Source organism: Monocercomonoides exilis (assembly GCF_001643675.1).
Source record: "Monocercomonoides exilis strain PA203 chromosome Unknown scaffold2-2631571, whole genome shotgun sequence".
NCBI lineage: Eukaryota > Preaxostyla > Oxymonadida > Polymastigidae > Monocercomonoides > Monocercomonoides exilis.
The window spans coordinates 559,938-583,152 of record NW_027150547.1 but is presented as its reverse complement, the minus strand read 5'-3'; the positions used below and the strand labels follow the sequence as shown (position 1 = coordinate 583,152).

At 38.8% G+C, this 23,215-nt stretch overlaps 5 protein-coding genes across 5 annotated transcripts; 2 read left to right on the top strand and 3 right to left on the bottom strand.

Annotated features, from left to right (window-relative positions):
* Positions 1–791: 791 nt before the first annotated feature.
* Positions 792–4,137, top strand: MONOS_1940 (uncharacterized protein; the record flags this gene model as incomplete). Its single annotated transcript, XM_067871825.1, has 4 exons — positions 792–869; positions 956–1,300; positions 1,428–1,505; positions 1,640–4,137. The coding sequence occupies 4 exons, from the start codon at positions 792–794 to the stop codon at positions 3,914–3,916; spliced, it is 2,778 nt and encodes a 925-aa protein (XP_067735643.1). The 3' UTR covers positions 3,917–4,137.
* MONOS_1939 (putative RasGEF domain) lies at positions 3,929–11,702 on the bottom strand (the record flags this gene model as incomplete). Its single annotated transcript, XM_067871823.1, has 1 exon — positions 3,929–11,702. One exon carries the CDS (start codon positions 11,700–11,702, stop codon positions 4,794–4,796), a length of 6,909 nt encoding a protein of 2,302 aa, XP_067735642.1. The 3' UTR covers positions 3,929–4,793.
* Positions 11,703–12,118: 416 nt separating this feature from the next.
* MONOS_1938 (putative silent information regulator family protein) lies at positions 12,119–14,228 on the top strand. Its single transcript, XM_067871822.1, has 5 exons — positions 12,119–12,363; positions 12,437–12,840; positions 12,920–13,029; positions 13,216–13,401; positions 13,622–14,228. Exons 1-5 carry the CDS (start codon positions 12,126–12,128, stop codon positions 14,013–14,015), a joined length of 1,332 nt encoding a protein of 443 aa, XP_067735641.1. The 5' UTR covers positions 12,119–12,125; the 3' UTR covers positions 14,016–14,228.
* A 2,774-nt stretch (positions 14,229–17,002) lies between these two features.
* MONOS_1937 (uncharacterized protein) lies at positions 17,003–21,382 on the bottom strand (the record flags this gene model as incomplete). The annotated part of the gene is made up of 3 exons (XM_067871821.1): positions 21,264–21,382; positions 18,527–21,193; positions 17,003–18,448 (listed from the first exon to the last, which is right to left on the bottom strand). The coding sequence occupies exons 1-3, from the start codon at positions 21,348–21,350 to the stop codon at positions 17,003–17,005; spliced, it is 4,200 nt and encodes a 1,399-aa protein (XP_067735640.1). The 5' UTR covers positions 21,351–21,382.
* A 384-nt stretch (positions 21,383–21,766) lies between these two features.
* MONOS_1936 (uncharacterized protein) lies at positions 21,767–22,626 on the bottom strand (the record flags this gene model as incomplete). The annotated part of the gene is made up of 2 exons (XM_067871820.1): positions 21,767–22,436; positions 22,538–22,626. The coding sequence occupies 2 exons, from the start codon at positions 22,624–22,626 to the stop codon at positions 21,767–21,769; spliced, it is 759 nt and encodes a 252-aa protein (XP_067735639.1).
* Positions 22,627–23,215: the final 589 nt, after the last annotated feature.

Here is a 23,215-nt window from a genome sequence, read left to right as displayed (position 1 = left end):
TTTTTCTCGTGATATTCATCGTGAAGTTTTTCATCGATAAAATATAATAAAAACATTTTTTCTTTTTGAATTTGAAAAGTTGAATTAAATATGTTTTTAAGATCAAATATTAAAAGTAATTGTCATATTTCAAAATGTCAAGCGAATCTATTCAAAAACAGCAAAATGCCTCAGAACTCTCTCCATCTATAATCCTTCAGCATGTTTGTAATTTTGTTATTGACGTTCAAGGATTCATATAATTGACGGTTTCATTTCGTGGACTAATTAATTTTATTTTTAGGCAATGGACAAGTGTCAAAAAATGACAGAAGATTTATCAGAAGGAAAAATCACAATAGAACAGTTTAATGAGGAAATGATAGCTGTTCATGGAATTTTAACTGATTTAAGTGAAAAACTGAAGACTCAAATGGAAGAATTAAATCAGAAGCTCGACACAATAAATGCATTGATTCCACAGGCTAGTGAAGCGTTGTTAAGTGCGCCAAATGATGCAAAGGCTCGAGAACTACCTAAAAAACTCGATGAAATGAAGCAGATTATTGATGTTAAAATTTATCAATTGGTTTGCTGTACTATTTTGTAAGTATTGCATGTATTGTAATTATTTATTCATTAATATAGCGAGAATGGATTTCAATTTCAGATAAAATTAAAGTTTCAATTGAGAAACAACTTTCATTATCATATAAAACAAATGTTTGAAAAGTTATATCTTCTCTTTTATAATGAAATTTTAAAAAACTAATGAACTGTAGGAAAAGCAAGATTTGAAACAACCACAACAAATGCAAGAGGCTAGGAAAGGATCAGCATTTTCTGAGATGAATGATTCAAACGAAACCAATAAACAATTTTTCGAAGGGGTATCTTTTTTAATTTTTCTTATAAAATCATTGAACTTTTCACAATAAATTTAAATGTGTGTGGAATATTTTTCTTGTTGCTTCAGTTTCTCAGTCGTTTCCAGTTAATTCAAACCAGATTTCAAAACAAAACTTTGAGCTTATCGGAGTATACGAAAGAAATTTTCTCTCTGAAAGAAAAAATGGACATGTTTTTGGAAAGCATTCAAGCGCAGAAAGAGCAGGTTGAAAAGAAGAAAGAAGCAGCACACGACATCATGCAGAAATATGGAATAGACTCCGATTTGATGCGGAAGATAACTGAAAGGCAAAAAATGAATGAAGAAGAAGGGAAAGATGACGGCAAAACGAAAGAAGAAAAGGAATATATGGACATGATTGGGAAAGTTGTGGAAATCGAAAAACTGGCGCAAATTGAAGGAGAGCAGCTTGTATGATATTTCAAATATACTTTATTTTTAATATTAATTTCATTGTTTCTATCTTTTTTGATAACATATATTTTTTTTTCATGTAAATTTTCATATAAAAATATATTCTACATTATATTCGCAACAGGACAATTGGTTTAATCTTGGCTTGACTGTACAGAAAAGTATCGGCGATACTTGTAACATGTTGGCACGAACAAAAACTGTTTGATTTTTTTTTTGAGTTTTTTTACTTATTCTTTTATTGTTTTCTTTTTCTCCATTTTTTCTTTAATGAACATTACATTTCTGTGATTGCCTTCTCTGCTGTTGTTTCTGCTCGTTCACTGATTTATTCAGTTGTCAAAAATAGACGAAGAGCCAAAAGATGAAATGGAGCAGACTGAAAGCCAAGAAAAAGACACGCAAAATGAAGATTTCGCTTCCTCCTCCAGTTCTTCGTCTTCTTCTGCATCGTCATCTTCAAACACAGACAAAGAAGACGAAGAAAAAGAAGAAGAAGAAAAAGAAAAAGAAGCGATTGAATCAAACGATGAAAAAGAAAAAGAAAAGAAAAGAGACGAAAAATCAAATTTGTTAAAGAAAAGTGAAAGTGAAATAAAAGAAAATGAAGACTCCAGTGAAAAGCAGAAGAAATTTGACAGCAAAAGCACACAACAACCAAAAACTAAAGAAGATCAAAGAGAAAGCATGAGCGAAGAAGATTCTGATGATGAAGAAAAAGAGACTGCGAAAGAAGACGATACGTCGAAAGAAGATGAAAGTGACATTGATTCTGAACTGGATAAGGAAGAAGACAGTGAAACAGACGAGGATGAAGACACAGAGGATGATGATAATAATGATGATGACGATGATAGTGATGACGATGAGGAGGAGGAGGAGGAGGAGGAGGACGATGATGATGAAGATGAAGATGAAGAATCTGAATGTTCCAGAGACGAAATCAAAGGTGAATTAGAGGACGACACTGATGAAACAGATTATGATGATAAAGACAAAAAAGAAGTAGAGGACGACGAAGAAGAAGAAGAAGATTCTGAAAAGCATTCCGAAAGAGAAAAGAAAGAAGTGATTGACAAAAAAGATGAGAAAAGCAGTGTTCAGCACAAAGAAGAGAGCATCCATGAAGAATCAGAGGAAGAATTGGAAACAAAGCCTCGTAATGCCATTTCATCGAAAGCTTCGACAGAAAAAACAAAGGAAAAAGCAAAGAAGAAGCAAAATAAACAGAAAAAAGAGAAAAGAGAAAGAAAAGAGAAAAAAGCAAAACGTCAAAACAAGCGCCAAAATAAGCAGAAGAACGAAAATGAAGAAGTATTTGAAAGAGCAGCGAAGGCAGTTGAAGAGAACACGACGTTTTTGAAGCAGATGGAAGACGAAAGAGAGAAGTTTTGGGAGAAAGAGAAGGAGATGATTGCTGCTTTGATGAATGTGCTGGAGATGGAAAGGAAGAAGATGGAGAAGGAAGAAAGAGAAAGAGAAGAGAAGCGGCAGAAGGCGCTGAGGAAAGAGAAAGCGAAGAGGAAGATGCTGAAAGCGAAGAAGGAGCAGAAGAGAAGAGAAAAGCAAGCTGAAATGGAAAGAAAACTAAAGGAAGAAATGGAGCAAAAACTGAAGAAAGAGATGGAAGCGAAAGCAGAAGAGGAAGAGAGGAAGAGGAGAGAAGAAGAGGAACAGCGCGAGAGAGAAAGAGAAGAGCAGGCTGAGTTTGAGCGGCGCGAGCAAGAAGAGCGGGCGATGGCAGAGAAAGCAGCGTTCTACGAGATGGTCACTGCATCACTCCGTCTGTCCTCATCTTTCTCGCCAATGACACACATCCACCAGCCACAACCACAGTCACAACCACAGCCACAGTCTCAGTCGCAGTATCAGTCATATAATGCAGCTTCGTCGCCCTCTTCCTCATATTCCACGCCTTCTTCGTTCAGAACACGCAGCTCGCCGTCACAGATTTCGTATCGCTCTTCACCCAGCCAAGGAATGCCTTCGTCTGCTTTGCCTTCTTCTTCCTCTTCCTCTTCATATTCCTCTTCATATTCCTCTCCCTCATCTTCATCTTCGTCTTATCTTCAGTCATCATATACACAGCAGAATAAACAGACAAGACAGATGCCATCAACAGCAACATCCACTCGCACTCCTTCTTTCTCTTCTCTTTCTCCAAAGCCGCCTTCCTCTTCCTCCTCCTCGTCCTCTTCTTCATTCACTTCTTACTCTTCTCGTTCTGCAAACTCGCAATATCTGTCTTCTACTGCCCCATCAGCTTCGACGCTGACTGCTGCTTCTCCTTCATCGTTCTCCAGACCTTCTTCTTCATATTCTTCTGCTCCTCTTTTCTCTACCTCATCTCCTTCATCATCTTCCTCCTCCTCTCCCTCCTCTTCCTCTTCCTCCTCATATTCATCAGGATTGACATCCGAAGGTTTCTCCGCTGTCCAGTCGCCTCAGTTCCGCCGTCTTGTCAACATCATCGAGTCACCGAGAAAGCAGCATCTGACAGGGACACCTGCGAAGACTGCGAAGGCTGCTGAGCAGCCTGCCCCTTCTCGCTCGCTGCTCTCTCCTTCTCTGATAACACCCACTCGCTCCCTTCTGTCTGTCTCGCTCAGCTAAAGTAACTGTCTATTTTTTTTTTTGACATATATTATTTTTTATTATTATTTTGTTGCTTTCTTTCCTATTCTTTTCTATTGCTTTGACTTTTGCTTTTTCTTTTGACTTTGCTTTTTTTCATCTCCCTTTCAAAAGCAATCAGCTTTTTAGGGTCCACTTCGTCTGTTTTGCTCTATTAGATTAACCAGAGATTAAGCAACACGTCACCTGTCTTGCCCCAACTTATGTTATTTCTTTTTTTTTTTTATAAAAAAAAGTTGTAAAGTCAAAAAACCTTCCAAAAACTATAATGAAGTTATGAATCTTTCCTTGTTTCATAACTTTCATAAGAACAGAAACATCTTCAAAACAAGTTATCCAAACCAAAAAATCAAAGAAAATTCAACAGAAAATGTATCATTTGACAGGTCAAATATCGAAAGGTCCCCGAATTCAACGAAACTGCGAATGGTGCTTCCACACTTAACACTCATAAAAGATTGAAAAATAAAAGCATAACTTGTGCCCTTACAATAGATGCATTTGAAAGCATGCTCCACTCAAAAATAATTGAAAAATAATAAACAAAGGAAAAATGAAAAAGGAAAAATAAAAAATGAAAAAGGAAAAAGGAAAAGGAAAAGGAAAAACGTGTGAAACAAAAGAGAAAAAAGAACAAATAAATAAAGACTCTCAATTTTGTGTTAAAATCGAAAGGAAGCATTTTTCATTTCCAAGTGCATTTTCCACTAACAAATTTATCTGCAGCTCAAACAATCAAAAAGGGAGATGATGCAATTTTTCCCAAAAAAACTTTAAAAAAAAGCTTCAATATGAAATATTTTTCATTGAAAAGCCATTTGTGAAAGAATAAAAAGACAAAAGTATTTCATTTTGTTTAGCTTTTTGGCATTTGGCATTCGCTTCTCGAACAAGAAACCGCAGAAAACATTGTTTGCTTGAGCGGAAGCGGCTGTGTCTTGTTTGAAAGGATGCTCAAACAAGAAGGCTCGCCAAATGACTTCAAAAGCAGATGAGAAGAAATTGTTACTGACGGGAATGACAAACTCCGTCTGTGAATCCTTTTTTTAGGCTGTGTTTGTTCAGAGCCATTGGAAAAACCAGAAGACGAGTCATTTTTGGCTTCTTTTAATATAACTTCTTTTTCCTCTGATTTATCCATTGATTTATCTAAAGTTAACTCCTCCTCCTCCTTCTTCTTCGTCTTCTTCTTATCAGCTTCAAAAGAAGTGAAAACTGAGTGTTTGCGATTGCACTGCTTAGGCGGAATGGCAAATGTGTGTGAAGAATTCCCTGTCAGCAGCTGAAAACAAGGCGGTGTTGCCAAAAGAGACAGAACTGGAATGGAGTTTCGGTGAAGATCCAGCGATTGCAGATTTCGGGTGAAGGAAGCAGGAAGAAGAGCACGATGTGGAGATGAATGTTTCTGTTGTTGTTGTGATGGAAAAGAAGGAAAATAAGAAGAAGAAGAAGAAGAAGAAAACGAAGAAGAATAAGAAGAAGGCGATGATGATGATGACGACGATGACGATGAAAGTGCATTCACAGAAGGCTGTGCAGAACAAGATATCTGGCTCTGAATGTTGGATCTCTTCGCCGCAATTGCAGGTGGAGAACAAGAAATGCACGAAGGATATCGTTTTGGAGGAGAAGGCGCTAGAAGATTTCTTGACTGAGGAGGCAAAGGAGCTGACCGGGGGGTTGTAAAATACGAAGCAGGAGTTGGATATCGAAGTGCTGTTTCTGGAGTTGCTGCAAGTTTACGTGGAGAAGAAGAGGAGGTAGATGAAGATGAAGAAGTTTGGGAGGAAGAAAACGAATGTGTTCTGTTTCTGGAATCCTGCGAGGTGGAAGATGAAGAAAAGAACCTGGCGATTCTATCGACGATGTTTGTGCTTGTGGACTTAGCCTGAGTTGAAGTCTGAGTTTGGCTGCTTTGAGAAGAAGATGAAGTTTTACTGTTCGTGTTAGTATTCATGTTATTTGCCTGTCTTATCGGAAAGAAGGGAGTTTGTTCAAAGGGAGAGCGAGAATCGAAGGAAGTGCTGGACTTGCAGAGGACAACGAAGAAAGTGGAGAGAGCGACTGAAGAAAAGGGAGAATCGAAGAAAGAAAGAGGTGCAGAGAGCAGACGTGACTTGGCTGTTGATTCAGAATAAGAAGGCAGAGGAGGAGAAGGAGAGGAAGAGGAGGCAGAAGAAGCAGAAACAGAAGCAGAGCCTGATGTTTCATTGGCTGCAGCTGCTGGTGGTTTTGATGCTGAAGTGCTCAAAGCTTGTGGTTTTGCAGAAAGCAGAGCAGAAGCCTGTGATACATTAGAAACCTGAGATTTGAACTGAAGTTGGCTGGGAAGAAGAAAAGCGAGGGAACAAGAAGTGCAGGAGAAGTCTGTGACGAAGGTGGCACTCAAAGGCAAGTGGCAAGTGAGAGGAGGAGGGATCTGGATGCGAGGGAGAATGGGCAGGGGAATGTGGGGTGTGGTGGAAGAGGGAAAGAGAGAAGCAGAGGAGGAAGAAGAGGAAGAAGAGGAAGATGAAGTAACAGAAGGAGAAGAGAAAGAGGAGGAAGAAGGAGATGTAGATGGAATGGCAGAGTCGCAGCTGTTGTGTCGCCAGAAGGCAGAGGACTCAGCACATGTGGCTGCTCTCGGGCGAAACTTGCTGTTGTCAGCTGCTTCAGATGAAGTTTGGGGTAAACGCAAAGTCTGCTTAGAATCAGCGGTTTCTGTGCTTTTCTGTTCGAATTCTGTGTTTAATGGATCGCTTGCTGGAGTTGTCAGAAGTGGTGAGAAAGAACTGGATTTTGACTTTGTCTGGTTTTGTGCTTGGATGAAAGTATGAAGTGGGTTTGGAGTTAAACTAATGTCTTGGATCTTCAAATGGACTTGCTCCATTTTATGTTCAGTTTCTGTTGATTTCTGTGTGTTGTCAGAGGGGGGTGATAGAGCAATCTCTTGTGAATGCAGAAGAATATCTGAAGGTGTTTGTGAATTAGCAGAAGAAGGAGTTGAAGAGGAGGAAGAAGAAGATGATGATGATGATGATGACAATGATGTCTTGTCTGATTCTGATTCTTTTTCGCATTCTGAAGAAGAACACTCTGAAGCACAACTTTCTGGATTCTCATTGTTTAAAGAGTCATTTCTGTTTTCTTTTTCTCTTGAATCATTGTTATCACTCCCTTTCAGATCAATTTTCCCATCAAATTTGCATCTTTCTCTTCTTATTTCTTTAAATTCCTTTCCTTTCCATCCGTCCAGCAACGCCTCCACAATCGCGTTTGCCTGCATCTGCTTCACAGAATAGCCAAAATCGCTGCTTTGTTGGAAATCCACTGAAGATTGAGCAGTTTGCCTGTAAATGTATCCAGAAGGCGGCTGAGAGAAGACAGAGGGGCTTTTTCTGGTTAATTGCTCGTTTTCTCTGATGGTTTTGTTGAGAGGAACAGAAACATTCAGAATAGAAGAAGAAGATGAAGAAGAAGATGATGATGATGATGATGAAGCCTCCTTTGCAGAAGAAATATTGTCTGAAGAGGAGTTGTTCATTGGCTGATCAGGTTTGTCGTGCAGTGATGAGTTCCTCTGAGGCTGAACTGGATTTGGATTGGCATTTGTGTTAATATTCATGTTCATACTCATGTTTGTATTCGTATTCATGTTCTGATTGACGAAGACATTGGAATTGTCATTCACTCCATTGTTTGCATTCATATTCATATTCATATTCATATTTTGTCCATCCCCCACAGTTGTTCCCTGCTCTGAACAAACATTCTCTTTTGGAGGAAGCTTAAGCGGAGCTGTTAACAAAGGCATTTCCTCTAACTTTGCCTGCTCCTGTGAAGAAGAAGAGGAGGAGGAAGAGGAGGAGGAAGAAGAAGGAAAAGGAGAAGAAGAATAAGATGGATCATCAATCAAAGAAATGGAAGTATCAGAAGCCTTTGACTGCAGAGAAGAAGGAGAAGATGGAGAAGAAAAAGGGAAAGTTGTGTCTTGTCTGGCTGTTGGAGAAGGCGGAGGGAGGGAGACGCTCTCAGCAAAGGGAGAGAAAGTGGAAGGCCGCTCGCGAAGGATGAGAGGAACTTGAGAAGGAGAAAATGAAGTTGAGGAGGAGAAAGAGGAAGAAGAAGAAGAAGGGAGTGAAGTTCCAGTTGTATCTGATGAATGTCCAGTAATTTGAGGCACAGCTGTGTTAGCAGCAGGCAGAAGCAGCTGAGGAGATTGAGTAGAGAACAGCACTGCTTGTGGAATGGGCGACGTTGCAGGGACGAGAAAAGGAGAGGAAGAAGGAGAAAAAGGGCTGCTGCCGAAGGAAGATGTGGAAGGAGATTGGATGCGATCTACGGATGTCAGCTGCTTTACTATCAGATTCAAGGGCTGGGAAGAGGAAGAAGAAGAGGATGAAGAAGAAGAAGATGATGATGATGCTTTTGGTTCGTCTTTTGAAGAGATATAAGGAGAAACGTTATCAGGTTTTGAAGACGTAGAAGTAGAAGAAGAATTCGTTGTTGTTGTTGTTAAGAAGGAAGATGATGTTAATGGTGAAGGAGCAGGAGAAGAAGATAGTGATGTCTGCTGTTCTGTTGCAGGACCAGCAAAGACAACAGAAGGAGAAGCAGAATTAGCAGAAGACGATGATGATGAAGTAACAGCTTCAGAAACAGCTGTTGAAACAGAAGAAGAGGAGGAAGAAGAAGAAGATGCAGACGCAGATGATGACGATGACGATGATGCTGATGAATTAGAACCAGAACCCGTATTCGGGCTGACAACAGGCAACGATGGCGAAGGCGAAGGAGAAGCTGTTTTTGGCTGCGCAGCATGTTCCAACTGGCGCGAGCGCTCCATCAGCTCGTCTTCTGTTGGAAGCAGCTTCGGAAAGCCCGACGAGGCAAAGTCGACAGGAAACGGGTGGTCGGTCACAGGGAGCGGGGGCAAAGAAGGAATACTCTGCACATTCAGAATGTAGTCGTTGATGAGAAAGTAGAAGAAAGAACAGGCCTTCGGATTGATCATCTTCTGGGTGTAGGTGATCACTGTGTCGTCGGACAGCTCAGCTTCTGTTGCTTCTCTTGGAAGAATAGCCATGTTAACTTCTTCTTCTTCTTCTTTCTGATTGACTGAAGCTGTTGAAGAGGTTGAACGCTGTTCTCCTGTTTCTTGCCTTTCTTTTTCTGTCAACACAGACGAAGATGTATCCACTTTTGTCTCTGTTTGCATTAATCCTGTCTGTTCTGCAGCTGAGGCATCGCTCAGCACCGAAGGTGCTTCTGTTTCCTTTGATTGATCATCGAGTGTTGGCAATTTTGGCAATGATGGTTGAGAAGGCTGTGAAGGCTGTGAAGGCTGTGAAGGCTGTGAAGGCAGGGCAGGCCCCAGTGTGAAGGACATCTTCGTGGTGAACTGGATCTTCTCTGTCTTGTGCACGAGGCTGACGAGGAAGCGGGAGAGGGAGAAGATGTACCCGATGTGTTTTTCTTTATCCTTCTTCTCCTTCTCGTCGATGAAGTCCACCCGCGGAAAGCTCCTCTGTGTCTTTGCGATCCAATCGCGCTTCGACTTCGTCAAATGCGCCAGGGTGTCGCTGAGGCGCATGACAGACCGGTCAAAGAGCCCCAGCGTCACTTCATAGGCGCCGTGAAAGTTGTGCTGGTGGCACAGCCGCTTCACCGCGCCGATGAACGCCTCAATGCACTCCGCCCGCTGCGACGCCTTGTTGAACGAGAGGATGGAGGCTGGCACGAAGCGCGTGATGTCCTGGGAGAGCTGTGTGAGCTGTGCAATTGTGGGTGCTAAGAGATGGGGCAAGGGGGGTTTCTTTGTCCAGTTGAAGGATTCGAATTCAGACAGCCCCAGGCGAGAAAAGAGGTCAGACTCGACTTGTGTCAGGTTGTGGGCGAAGGAGACGATGGAGAAGGCGCTGGGGCTTTTGAAGGGGAACCACTCGTGGCGGATGAAGCGCGAGGGAGGCTGGCTCAGCTGAGGCATCAGTGCCAGCTTGATCTGCCGGAAGGGTACGTCGGAAGAAGGCTCGTCAGCAATTGAAGAAGAGGAAGAGTCCAATTTTTGTGGCTCTTCTTTGGAGGAGGAAGATGTTGAATTAGAAGAGCCAGATGGAATATTAGCAGGCAGTGCATTCTGAGCTGTGTCCATGTCTGACTCTATTCTCCTGTTATACTTCATGTCCCACGTGATCCACTGCTGCCGCTTCACTTCGAGGTGGTTCTTGCACTGCGCAATGACCGAAGATGGAAGTGAGAGTGAGGCGAAAGTGTCAAGCAATGCAAAGATGGCGTCTTCGAGCTCGGTGTGGGGCAGTCTAAGGGCGTCTGATGTGTTGGAGGATGAGTGGAACTGGGGGAAAGGAGAGACAGAGCGCTTTTTGGGGGCAGAGGAAGAGCGATAGACCGGGCGGTTGTGCTGAGGTGATGTTGACGGAACAGAGGAGGTGAAAGAGGAGGAGGAGGATGAGGAGGAGGAGTCGAATGAAGAGGGAGAAAACAAAGGTGATGTGGTAGAGGATGTTGAAGGTGGGTATGTCGGATATGATGATGATGATGATGATGAAATTATATTTGTTGAGGAAGATGAAGAAAAAGTCGAAAATGACGAAGATGCAGGTGTCATCTCCTTTTGCATTGCAGTTTGACTCATCGGCGAATCAACCTGAGCAGCTACTGTCTCTTCCACGCTTTTTGGTGTGTTCAACAGCGAATCCAAACCAGAATCCTTCAAAAGGCTCATTTTGAGAGGAGGCACGACGCTTGAGTCGTCTGTCGACTCCTCCTGGGAAAAGCTGATGGATGAGAACGAGCTTGGCTTGAGCAGCTCATCCGGCGGAGATTCTTCGCAGCTGGAAGCGATGTGCGGCTTGGAAGCATCCGACGGCGTGAGCAGCGGAGGTGAATTGGAAGGGTCACGGAACAGAGGCGAGGAAGGGGTGGAGATGTTGGAAGGCGGCGGTGAATATGATTGCTGATATGAAGGCGAGGCGTCGTGAGAGGAAGAAGGGAAACGCGCCTGTGTGAGAGATTGAGAAGGAGATATTGGACGCACTTTGGGAGCTGAACTTTGCTTATCCAGAAAGTGATGAATTGACTGCTGTACAGATTGGTTGGGAGTGTAATGATAAAAATTCTTTAACCAAAGCGACAGAAGAACAAGCGTGTTGCTTTGCCTTTTCTTTCGATCATCTGATGCTTCGATTTCGACTAATGAAGGAAGATTAATGAAGTTGTTTTTGCCTGTACAACTACGTTTCAGAACTGCGTGTTCTTCTTCTTCTCCCATTGCTTTGCCTTCGAGAAGTCTGTTTAAATTTCTTATAAAATCAAGCTCTGTCCACCATTTCCGCATAAAAAACAAAAAAATGCTTCTATGTTGAGTTATTGAATTTGCTTGAGTGACGACTTTTAATGCCGAATAAGGACTTATTGGTTCATCTGTAAAAAATAGAAGATGGCTATTTTGTTGTAAAGGCTTTGTTTGTCGTGGACCAAACGATGGAGAAGGCAATTCGCTTTTAAAATTTACATTTGAATTTAGTAAATACATTGGAGATTGAGGAATAGGCGACCCTGATGGTGTAAATTTATTATTAGGACTGTCTTGTGTTTGCAAATCAAACAAAGGCTGGCTTTCACGTCGCTGCATGAAAATCTCTTTTTCTTTTTTGCTCTCTTCCATTAACTGAAGTCTTTTCTCTTTATGCTTTCTTTCTGCATCTTCAAAAATATCATCATCGTCGCCAAAAGGATCTTCTGATTGCATTGTGTATGATGTCATAACAAGTTAATCACCAAGTATGCAAAGGATTTAGCAGTATCTTACAAGTATTTTAGAAACGCAAGAAATTTGACAGCCGCTATTACAAAATGATATTTTTATAATAAAAACAGACATTCAAAGGGATAATATCCAAAAAGCTCGGTAAAAGAAATTATAAAAACAATGTGCAATACAATTTTAATTGGTATAAAATTGTGTATATTCAAAAAAAGCGAGTTACAAAGTCCAGTCTTTTGATGTATATAATAATGGCTTCAGATTTCGAACTTTTTTGATGAATTCAATTTTAAATATTTGCTTAGCTCAAAATGATATAATTCCTTTTTTTTCTCGAAATTGAATTTGTTGATGAATTCATAAAAAAAAAGATCTTTTCGGATCACACTCATTTCTTGTTGTGCTTTTCTCAGTTTCTGTGAAATGCTGGACGAGAAAACTTTAAGTGACATTGATAAAATTGCACAATTATTGAAAGAGGCAAAGAATGCGATTGTATTCACGGGGTCTGGGATGGGAGTGAGTGCAGGGCTCCCTGAAATGGAAATTCCGACAGAAACAAATCCAATTTTTTCTCACTCAATCAAACCTCTTTCACTTCTACGCGAGCAAGCTGCTCCAACGACAGGGTATATGGCAATATCCGAGCTTTATCGAAAAAGTTTGAAATATCATGTTTCAATTTTTTTAATTCACTGAGCAATTTAACAATGAAATATTATTGTTTTTAAAAGAACTTATTCGCAATGTTCTAACAACGACTGTTGATTGTCTTCATCAGCGGTCTGGAATCCCACAGGAAAATGTTATTGAACTTTTTGGAAACTGCTTTGAGGAATATTGTCCCTTATGCAATATTCATTATCGCAGGGATTTTGATGTTACATCTGTGAAGTCTCAATCGTTGTTTTTGCCAAAGTATCCGCAAAGCATGTCTCTTGCAAGTATTTCTGATCCAAAGACAGCTCCTGTGCCACCTCCTATTGATGCACATAATACAGGTAGAGTATGTACAAATCGAATAAAAGAAACTGGAAGCGATGATGGGAAAATGTGCGGAAAGCCTCTTCGAGATATGCTTGTTCACAATGGAGAACAATGCAGGCAAATGCAAAAGGCTATGAAAATAGCCGAAGAAGTGTGATTATCAAATATTTTCAGTAAAATGAATTTTTTTTGTTGTTGTATTTTTAAATTTGCTCGCATAAATTAAATAGTGTGACGTATTCTTTTGTGTTGGATCAAGCCTAGCACAATCTCCAATCATTGAACTTCCTGTGTTAGCAAAGCAAAACAAAGCAAAAATAATTATAATATCATCGCATAAGTTTGTATTCATGATAATTAAGATTGTTGTTATATTTATTTTTTCTTTTTCATGTCTATTTCTCTTTTTCTTTTAATATTTTTTCTTTTTTTCACCAAATTTTCTCTTTTCCAAATATTTGTGATCAATTCTCAATTCACATAAACATTAAACTTATCATTGTTTCCAACAATTCTTCAATGTTAGAACCACCCTCGAGGCTCTTTGTGACATTTCAATTCAGAGCAGCCGTTGCGACGCTGTGTTGCATGCGCTGTGTGACAAGCTTCAGTGCCGAATTCCTCAATATGTTCTGTCAAAAGCTGTGGCCATTGGACACGAGGTGGAAGAACTGCCTGAACAGGACAAGAGGCTCTTTAAGAAAGGAAATGGGTGTGTGATTGAATGAGAAAGAGGAAATGTTTAAAAAGAATTATTTTTGCAACTGAGCCAAATAAGAAAGTGGTCTTTTTGTGCAAATAGATTTAGTTAACTTTTTGGAGATCTTTTTTTAAAATTCAACAATTATTTTTTCATATTTAAACATTTATATCGATAATATTGCATCTTTTCTCTGTGTATTTTGAATATTTATTGAATTTAATTACCTCAGATATCGATGGACAGTGTATGTCAGACCACCTCCTCCCACATCAGCATCTGCTTCCTCTTCTTCTCAGCCTTCCTCTTCTTATTCCTCTTCTCCTCTGATCTCCCCTCCTTCCACCATCTGCCCACCCACAGCGTGTCCTCCTCCTCTCTCTTCTTTCATTGAGCGTGTTGTATTCACTCTTCCTCCGTCTTCCTTCTCTCTCTCCACAATCACATTGGACTCTGAGCCTTTTGAAGTCACTCGTGTAGGTCATTCGAATGTTGATGTGAAGATTGCCATTCACGTCGTGGCAAACGGAAAGAAAAACATTATTTTTGCACAGCAACATATCGACCTTGCAAAAGGCGGAGGAGGATTAAAAGCTGATCTCGATATGACTGGACTTATTGACTGAGTTAAGAATGTTTAGTTGTTTTTAATTGATTTTTATTTCAAAGCTTGAATTGTTATACAAGCTCCTAGTTTGAACTTCTTCCACATTTTTCTGATTCATATTTTATTTTTAACTTCCTTTTACACACTTCTAACTGGAGGCGTTAATCACTGTTTCAATTAAAAAAATTCTATTACCATTTCTCTGAACTTACATGATTATAAATATGCAAAATAAGTTATTTTTTTTGCTCATTTGTGGAACTCCTCCACTTTTTCTTCAAAGTCAAAATAACATTTTCACAAACATTGATATTAGTTCATTTTTTTCAAATTTATGAGCACACATTCAATGTTTGTTATTATATTCTTTAAGTTTCACATCATAACATCACTTTTTGAATAATTATGTTGAAAAGAGTTTTGATGACTTGAAGTTGAATAAGTCAAAAAATTGGAGGTTGTTTTTGAAATTTTATGGGTGAAAATTTCTGAAATGATATTTTTTCATTTTTAAAATTCGGTTCGTAATTTTTTTTTAGAATTCTAACAAAAAAAACACTGAGAAGTGAAAATATCAATTGAAAAAATCTTCATCTTTATTTCAGATCATGTATTTGTTTTTGAAACAGTTGTGATAATTAAAGCATTTGAATTCAAAATCTCTGTTCAAAGACAAACAACCTTAGAAAAAATACACCCCTAAAAAAATGCAATGATTTCAAAAATAATCACCCATATAATTAGTGTTTATAATGATGGACACTTTCATTAACTGTGGACAGTCGCATTATCTCAACAACTGTTGATAGTTGCTTTTTGACAATTAACCAAACTATTCCCTTATTGAATGCAAACTTATAAGTCATGCGAAAATGAAACAACTTACTCCAAAAAATAAAGAAAGATGCATTTTTTAAATTTCGAAGAAACTCGGAGAAATAAGGTTCGTCTTGTTTCTCCGAAAAGAAAATAATTTTTTATATAATTTCATTGCGTTGGATAGGTGATTGAAACAATTGAAAAAAGTTCATGTTCATTGAAGGAATAGTTGGGTTTATAAATGAAATGAAACTTTCAATGGTGGTTGAGAAAATGCGATTGTCCATTGTTATAGGTGGTGTCCACCATTATTCACACTAACAATATTTATTCATAAATTTTTGACAGAAAAATCTTCGTAGCAAAAATTATCACACATTTGAAATTTTTGTTTTTAACAATAATATGTGTTCACTGAATAGTGATATGGCCTGTCAAAGACATTTGGGGGAAAATATGGACTTTCAAGCTTTTTTTGCACAAATCAAAAAATAAATTGTTTCACTTATAACATCATCAAACCAAAACAGATTAAAAAATAAATATGATTTGTCAAAAATTTTTTGAAAAGTTCCTTTTGTTTTATTTTCAAATAAAGAAAAAATTTCATATTTCGATCAAATTTCTGTTCTCGCTCACCAAATTTCGATACCATGAAAATAAAATCTTTACAACGTTTTTATTTCCATTGTTGAAAATTTTCGTGAGTGGGAACAGAAATTTGATCAAAATATGAAATTATTCTTTATTTGAAAATTAAACAAAAGGAACTTTTCAAAAAAATTTTGATATTTTCATATCCTCACACAAACGTAAAAGAAATAACAACATAATGATTTGTGACATAAAACGTATTTCGAAAAATGAACCAATTTTGTTGAATATTTTGTTCACAGAAAGTTTATCTGAAGTTCATAATTCTGCCAAGAAACTGCCTGAAGACAAATATTTTATTCCATTTTTGTATTTCTTTCATATCAATCATTTGTTTAAATGGGATTGCAATTCATTAAACCTTTAAATGAAAAACCACTTTCCACAGACAAAAATATCTCATTAATCAACACTCCGCAAGAAAAAATTATTTCTAAAATAATCGTACACATCCATCACAAGTTTTTCACTTCAAAAATACACGAATAAGAAATGATATATTCACATTGGCATCTTTTGTTTGAAATTTTCCTTTTGTTTTATTTTCAGGAGAATTCGAAAATCGAACATTTGCATCAAAATTTCATTCAAACTCACATAATTTCACCAGCATGTAAATAAATGTTTGACAAAGTTATTATTTCCATACTGGTGAAATAAGGTGAGTTGGAATGAAAATTTGATGAAAACATTCAATTTTCGTTATCACCTTAAAATCAAACCAAAAAATTTTTTCAAAAAAAAGATGCTATTTATTTTGTGAAGAAAAAAAAAAAAAAAAAAAAAAGGAAAAATATATTTTTAAAAAAACTTCATATTCTTGGGATTCTTTTGATAAAAGAGGAAATGTTTGTTACGAATTGAATGTGATTCAGTTTATCTTAAATCGGAATGACATTTGCCAATATCAGTCAAAATAAACTCGATTTTTTCATTATTTTTGTATCATTTAACAACGGTAAATTTAAAAAGAAAAATTCTTTAAAAATATCTTTTTTCGTTGTTATAAACAAAAGATAAAAAAAAGAAACTCCAGTCACTTTATTAAGTTGACCAATAACAAAACAAAACAAAAAATTAAAAATGAAATAAAAAATTTAACAATTGTGTTCAAAAAAAAAAAAACATAAAATTGATATAACATTCGAAAAATGAAGAAGACAATTAAAAGCAAATAATCTACAAATCAACAAGAATGTTTAAATCAAGAAAATGAGGAATAATAAACTTTAACTTATAATTTTGTCAAATTCTAATAAAATTAAGAAAATATTAAAAAAAAAAGGAAATAATTACAAAATGTTTGCACTTTTTCATTCAAACTAAAATAGAATACTTATCGTCTTTTATTCACACATAATTGAATCAACATTTGTAAGAAAAAATAAAAATAAAATGGCGCCATGTCACTATTCATTCCACCCTCCACTCTCCACTCAAGTTCTTTTCTTTCCATTTTCACAAGCAAGAAAATGTTCTCTCTCTCTCTCTCTCTCACATTCACTCACTCATTCATTCACCCTTCCTTTCTCTCTATTTTTCAATGTGACTCAAAATCGACTGAGCAAAATAGCGTACGTTCAGCGACGTGTGGTTCTGAAAGGCCACAAGCATGTCCATTTCTCCGTCTTTCTCCATTTCTTCCAGCAGCCACCGGTTGAGCCGCGTAAAACGATGCTTGTGATTCGTGTGTGAATGTTGCAGATGCTGCTGATGTTCTTCAGTGAGAGGAGAATCAAATGAATTGTCATTTTGAGAGGGGAGTGGCTGAAGTGAGGGCGTGGAAGAGGGAGAGGAAGAAGAAGAAGAGGTGAATGGCAGATGGGTGGATGATTGAGAGGGTGTGTGGAGAAGTGATTGGGAAGAAGAGGAGGGAGAAGAAGAAGAAGAAGAAGAATTTAACGATGACGATGACGATAATGATGAAGATGAAGATGAAGACGATTTATGAGGAAGAGGAGAAGAACTGTTAAATGATCCGAAGGCAGAGTCGAATGAAAACGACTTCATATGCAAGCTGTTCAAAGCAGCTGAATTCTGGTTTGAAAATGCTGCTTGCTCCACATCCATTTTGGAGACTGTTTGCATTTTGTCATTTTCATTTGATAAATCAAAGACACGTGGCATTATTGGAGTGGATGCATTTACTTCACTTTCATTTTGCTTCTTCATTTCTTTTCCTTCTTCTCTTTCTCCTGCTGCTTCACCTAATTCTGCTCCTTCTTTGCCTTGTTTCTTTTCCTTCTCCTTCTCTTCCTCCTTTTTTACCTCCTTCTTCTTGAACTGCTCATGTGATAATGCATCAATAGCCATCTTGGGAAACAGATCAATTGGCAAAGAGCCCTTTGGCGAAGAAAGAACCGGCGATGTTGTCAAAGGCAAAGGAGCAAAAAACGAAAGCCTGTCAAAATTTGATTGCTGCTCTGCTGTTTGTGTGAAAGTGGAGGATTCCTCCTTCTTCTTTTGGGATGAGAGAGAAAGATGTGAGGTTGAAAAGGGAGAGGAGCCGAAAGAAGAAGAAGAAGAAGAAGAAGAAGAAGAAGAAGAGGAGGAGGAGGAGGAAGAAGAAGAAGAATTAGAAGAAGAAGAATTAGAAGAAGAAGAAGAAACTGATGTTTTCTTTTTTGATACTTTTTCCACCAAGGGAGAAAACGCTGGTGCGAACGAGGGCAAACAAAAGGGTTCTCTTTTTGTGTGTTTTTGGCGAATATTTGAAGGAAATGGCGCAGCCAGTGATTTGCAAGGGAGGGGAGAAGGAGAATGACTCAAGGGAGATTGAGAAAGAGAAGAAAAGCCGATGATGAGGGAAGTATGATGAAGTGGCGAATGATAAAAAGGGGAGAAGGAAGAAGAAGAAGAAGAAGAAGAGGAAGAAGAAGAGGAAGAGTTAGATGAAGAAGAAGGAACCGGAGCAATTGGAGCAGCAGAAGAGGAAGAGGAAGAGATGGAAGACGTGTCGACTTCTGCTTTCTCAGAGAGCTGTTATTGAACTGGGAGATTTGCATTGGCAAGCATCGAGTCAAAAGATAAAGGAGTTTGTGCAGGTATTGGTTTGACAGGCAAAAGAGGACGAGAAGAAGGAAGCTTAGAAAAGGGAGTGGAAGCATTTTGAACTGAAGAAGAAGAAGAGGAGGTGGAGGTAGAAGAAGAAGAAGAAGATGATGATGATGTTTGCGATATAGTTGTTGAAGGACACATCAAAGAACCCATAAAGCGCGAGAAAAATGCCTGACACGTTGGATGCACAGGAGTTGCAGTTGTAGTTGCAGTTGTAGTAACAGCAGTTGACTTCCCATTCGATTCTGTGTGTGATTCAGAGCATTCAAGTGTCTTGTTCTGGTTCTGTTTCCTTTGCCTCACATCCTCCTCTTCCTCCTTCCTCTCCTCTTTCTTCTTTTCCTCCTCAACCAACCCTGCAACTTTCACCTCCTCCATCTCCCTCTCCTTCTCCTTCCCAGCACTTGAATGAACATATTTTCTTCTTGCATTCATCTCCCTCATTTCCTTCCTCTTCTGCAGCATCTGTTCTCTTTGCTTGCGCTGTTCTTCTTTCTTCGCCTGTGCCATTTTGTAGTTCTGCATCATCTTCTCCCTCTGCGCACGAGCATTTCTGTTCAATTCTTCCTCTTCTTTCTTCTTCTGCTGCAACTTCTCAATCTTCTTCTTCTTCTCCTCTTGGATGTTCTGCACCATCCTGATGATTGCGCTCATTGCCCCGTTTTGTGGCTGCATGGCTGGTCTTTGTACAAACGGCGCTGCTGAAAGAAGACTCGCAGGCAAAGCTGCTGGCTCTCTTTTGACAGACTCAGAAAGCGTGCCGAAGGAAGAGAAGGAAGTCGTCGTTGTGGTTTGGGGAAATGGTGAAGAAGAAGAAGAAGAAGAAGAAGAAGCAGTCAGAGCAGATGTTGAAGACAGAGCTGAAGATGAGACGGCCATAGCGCCTCCCAATGATTGAGTGGAGGAAAGAGTAAAAGGGCGAAGAGGAAGAGAACAAGATGAATGAGGAGGAGGGAAAGCAGAAGAAGAGCAGGAGGCGAATGAGCTGTGATCAGAGCTGTGCAGCTTGTGCAGGAGGTCCAGGCAAGAGTGAGGGAGAGAGTGCTGTTTGATGATGTTTGGCTTGGGGTGGCGGTGCGAAGTGGATGGCGAGTGGAGAGGGTGTGAAGATGGAGTGGAGGAAGGGTTGACAAGTATAGAGGGAGGGCAGAGGGAAGATTGGGTGGTGTGTGAAAGCGGGTAGCTGAAGGTGGAAGGAGAGTGAGGTGTTTTGAATGGAGAAGAAGAGGAAGAAGAGGAAGAAGAGGAAGAGGAGGAAGAGGAGGAAGAAGAAGGAACTGGATAGCTTCCAAGTGAGTATAGCATGGGCGGTGGGGGCGGGGTCTGGCATCGAAATTTCGAAGCAGAAGAAGAAGACGCTGAGCTGAATGAGTTGAGTGAAGTGTTGCAGTCAGTCTGCGAGTCATCCACTTCTGCTGTTTCGCTCTCTTCGTTGTTTGACAAGTCGTCAAATGTGTTCTCTTCGTACTCATCTTCCAGCGACGACAGCTCATACGCCCCGTTCTCCACTCCACCAAAGCCCCTTCGTGTTCTAACGCTTCTCTTCCATCTAAAACATTCCCCCACCCGCTCTGCCTTCTTCTGGCTCCTCTCCATCCGAAGAGGCTCCTCCAGCTGTGTCAGCACCATTAGCATGGTGCGGAGGGCCTCTAAGAGCGGCCCGTCCTCCGGCTCCTCAGCTACTTCGTGCAGTACACAGCACCACAGACACAGCATCACCCCACGCCGCGACATCAGCAGGATTTCGCGCCTTGTGCAGCGGTCGGCCATCCAGTAGCACAGCTGCAGCGCTGTCTGCCGCACCCGCCCAGTTGGCGCCCGCCACGACAGCGCCATCAGCCGCAGCAGCATCGTCGGCGGCAGCTTCAGGCAGCGCGTGACACACAGCAGCTGCTCTTCGACCATTCTGTGGATGAAGTCCAGCGCGTCTTCCTCAATGCTGTTCGCAGCATCGTCTGAGGGCGTGGTCATGGAGATCGGCAATGACGACTCATACGAACTTTGAAAAATGCAGCAGGAGTTGCAATCGAAATTCTTCATCGATGGATGCTGCGAAGCATTCAAGTTCTGCTCGCAAGGAATGCCAGAAAACGCGTCATTGAATGAATCTTGCTGATTTGACGGATTGGGCTCAAGAGTTTTCTGTGAATGATTTAGATAATTAGGAATGTCCTCCAAACTTTGATTTTTACAACCTTTCTTAAATGCTCCCTGAGGAAGATCTAATGCTTCAATAAGAGAATGTGTATGAGAGTATTTCTGTTCCGGAAGCTGTGATGGATCAAAACATTTGCATTTTGGATGAACAATGCAAAGAAAACCTTGACAATTATGACATCTTTGACATTCCCAACAACCAGTCATGCAACATTTCCTTTCCATTTCAGTAGATATTTCTGGTGGTTCAACTTTTGCTGTTTGTGTTAAATCATCGGCATCAGGGAAAATTGTTCGAATGAACGCTTTGATCGTAACTTGGGGGAAAAAAAGCATAAGCTGGTTAAACAAAGATTGAGATATTTGCTTCAACCATCGATCAACTTTCTTTGCGTTGACCTTTTTTCTTCTAAAGTCATCTTTCACTCCGAAAAGAGTTTTTTGGGTAAATCTCAATTTTCGAAGAAATTCATTTCTATTTTGAAAAGCAGAGCTTTGAAAGAATATATTCTCAAATTTTCGTGGTCAGAATTTATATATGAAAAAAACAATCAATCAATTAGACAAAGCAACGATTTACCTGCAAATTCGAGATATCTTGCACATTATCTTCACAAATTTGCTTTTGCTTTTGCCTTTTTGTGCAAAAAGTCTGGGTTTGGCCCATTAAAGCCTGCTATCAAAAAACAAAGGAATGATAACAAAAAATATAGTGATCAATGGCCCATTAAAAAATTAATTGAACAAGGGAAATAATGATCCTTAACATTTCTCTCCAACAAAGTTCCATTGAATTTATAAAAAAATAAATTCTTATAAATATTCAATATTTGGTTTGAAAATTCAAAATATTACATGAAATGAAGGAAATACTAATATATAAAACATGTTTAACTTTGTAGATATTCTTCTTTCATAACTACTAAACGAAGAACGCACAAAGTACAATAACAAATAAACAATTAAATTTGTGTGTAAATCTACTGCTATCAAATAGAAACGGATGATGGCCAATGCTTCACAGGCCGATTCTAATGAAGAAGAATTATTTAAGTATTTCACATTTACAGTAGCTTCAGAAGTTCATTCTACTCCTTCGTCAATGTTGAGAATAAATTTTTTGTACCAGTCCAAATATTCATCAACGGAAACATCACAATTATAATCCACTTTCTGCAGAAATATCATCTCTGATTGATTAAGGATGTGAAGTGGAACTCCAAACATCTTGGCCCACCAACTATTTCTATAAGGAACATCGCGTTCCATCTTAACAACAATCAATGTAGCACATAAGAGAAGTGTTCCAAGATTTGCTTCAGATACAATAGTCATTTTCCCCTGTCTTATCTGTTCAGCTTCGTGGGTTAAAAGTCGAGTCAACATGATTGCTATGTGTATTATTTCTCCGGTTGTCAAATTTGAATATTGCCGTACAAAATGGAAAAAATGCTTAACTTTCTCAATCAACAAAACACCAGATTGAGTCAAAGCGATTTCTCCAGAATCGGGTATAACAGTTAGCAAATGTTTAATGGAAGTTGACAAAAGAATAACAATTGTCTCAGAAATTGGCTGAAGAAAACTATCATCGCGTGTTTCAATAGACTTTTTAACAAGCATTTCTTCATCTGTTTGCTGCTTCTCAATGACTTTCGTTGATGATGAAATGCAACAATCTTCAACGGATTCTTTCTTAAAAGAATTGGTCTTCATGCAATCTTGATAATTCGCAGATGCAATTATAGAATCACTAAAATATTAAAGAATAAAAAAGGAAATACAAAGCAATCATGCATATATTTGCGAAAAATTTGAAAAAATTACAAAATGAATAAATCATCAAAGGCAAACTCAACCAAGGGGCGTTTGGGAATAGCAGCGGTATATGGATCTATGGATGTGTAAAGAGGTAATTTAGAAGTATAAACAGAAGTTGTCATCGCTTCTAGAGTTTGATGTTTTTAAGTTCCGAATTGAAAATATAAATTACTTCCGGTCGGAAAATTAAATAAATATTATGGTGAAGGAGTTTTTTTAATATCCGATTAATTAAGTTTTTGAAAATTTCAGTAAAAATAGATTCTTCACATCTTTTTGACAGTTGCCAGTAAATGTCCGATGGATTTTAAAAGACCGCACAAACAATTGACTACGCCCATAATAAATTTATTAAACAAATTGAAATAAATGAGTTTTGACTCATTAAACAAGATATCCTTGGTAGATTGCCTTACCCCGCTTGCAACGCAAACATATATAGATCCTGTAAATTTACAGAATTACACAAAGCAATTAGAAAGTGCAAAGACTTCTCCAGGTGACTTTATAATAAATATAATTTAAATTTTAACTTTATCAATTTCATTTCTCTATTTTTATTTTATAAAAAAAGGATATTGCAATTCACTTGTATTAATTATTGGATCTCCACAAATTTTGTGGCCCGTTAAGCAGATATGCAACTTTTCTTTTCTTTTTTTTTTTCGATTTCCGAATTTTTGAACTTATACCTCGCAGCAGTTCTTCTTA

Bases quoted from the DNA above. Each gene is read 5' to 3' on its own strand.
- MONOS_1938 (XM_067871822.1), top strand. From the start codon at position 12,126: ATGCTGGACGAGAAAACTTTAAGTGACATTGATAAAATTGCACAATTA. The intron at 12,364-12,436 runs GTTTGAAATATC...TGTTTTTAAAAG, and splicing joins ATCCGAGCTTTATCGAAAAA to AACTTATTCGCAATGTTCTA. The intron at 12,841-12,919 runs GTGTGATTATCA...TAAATTAAATAG, and splicing joins CTATGAAAATAGCCGAAGAA to TGTGACGTATTCTTTTGTGT.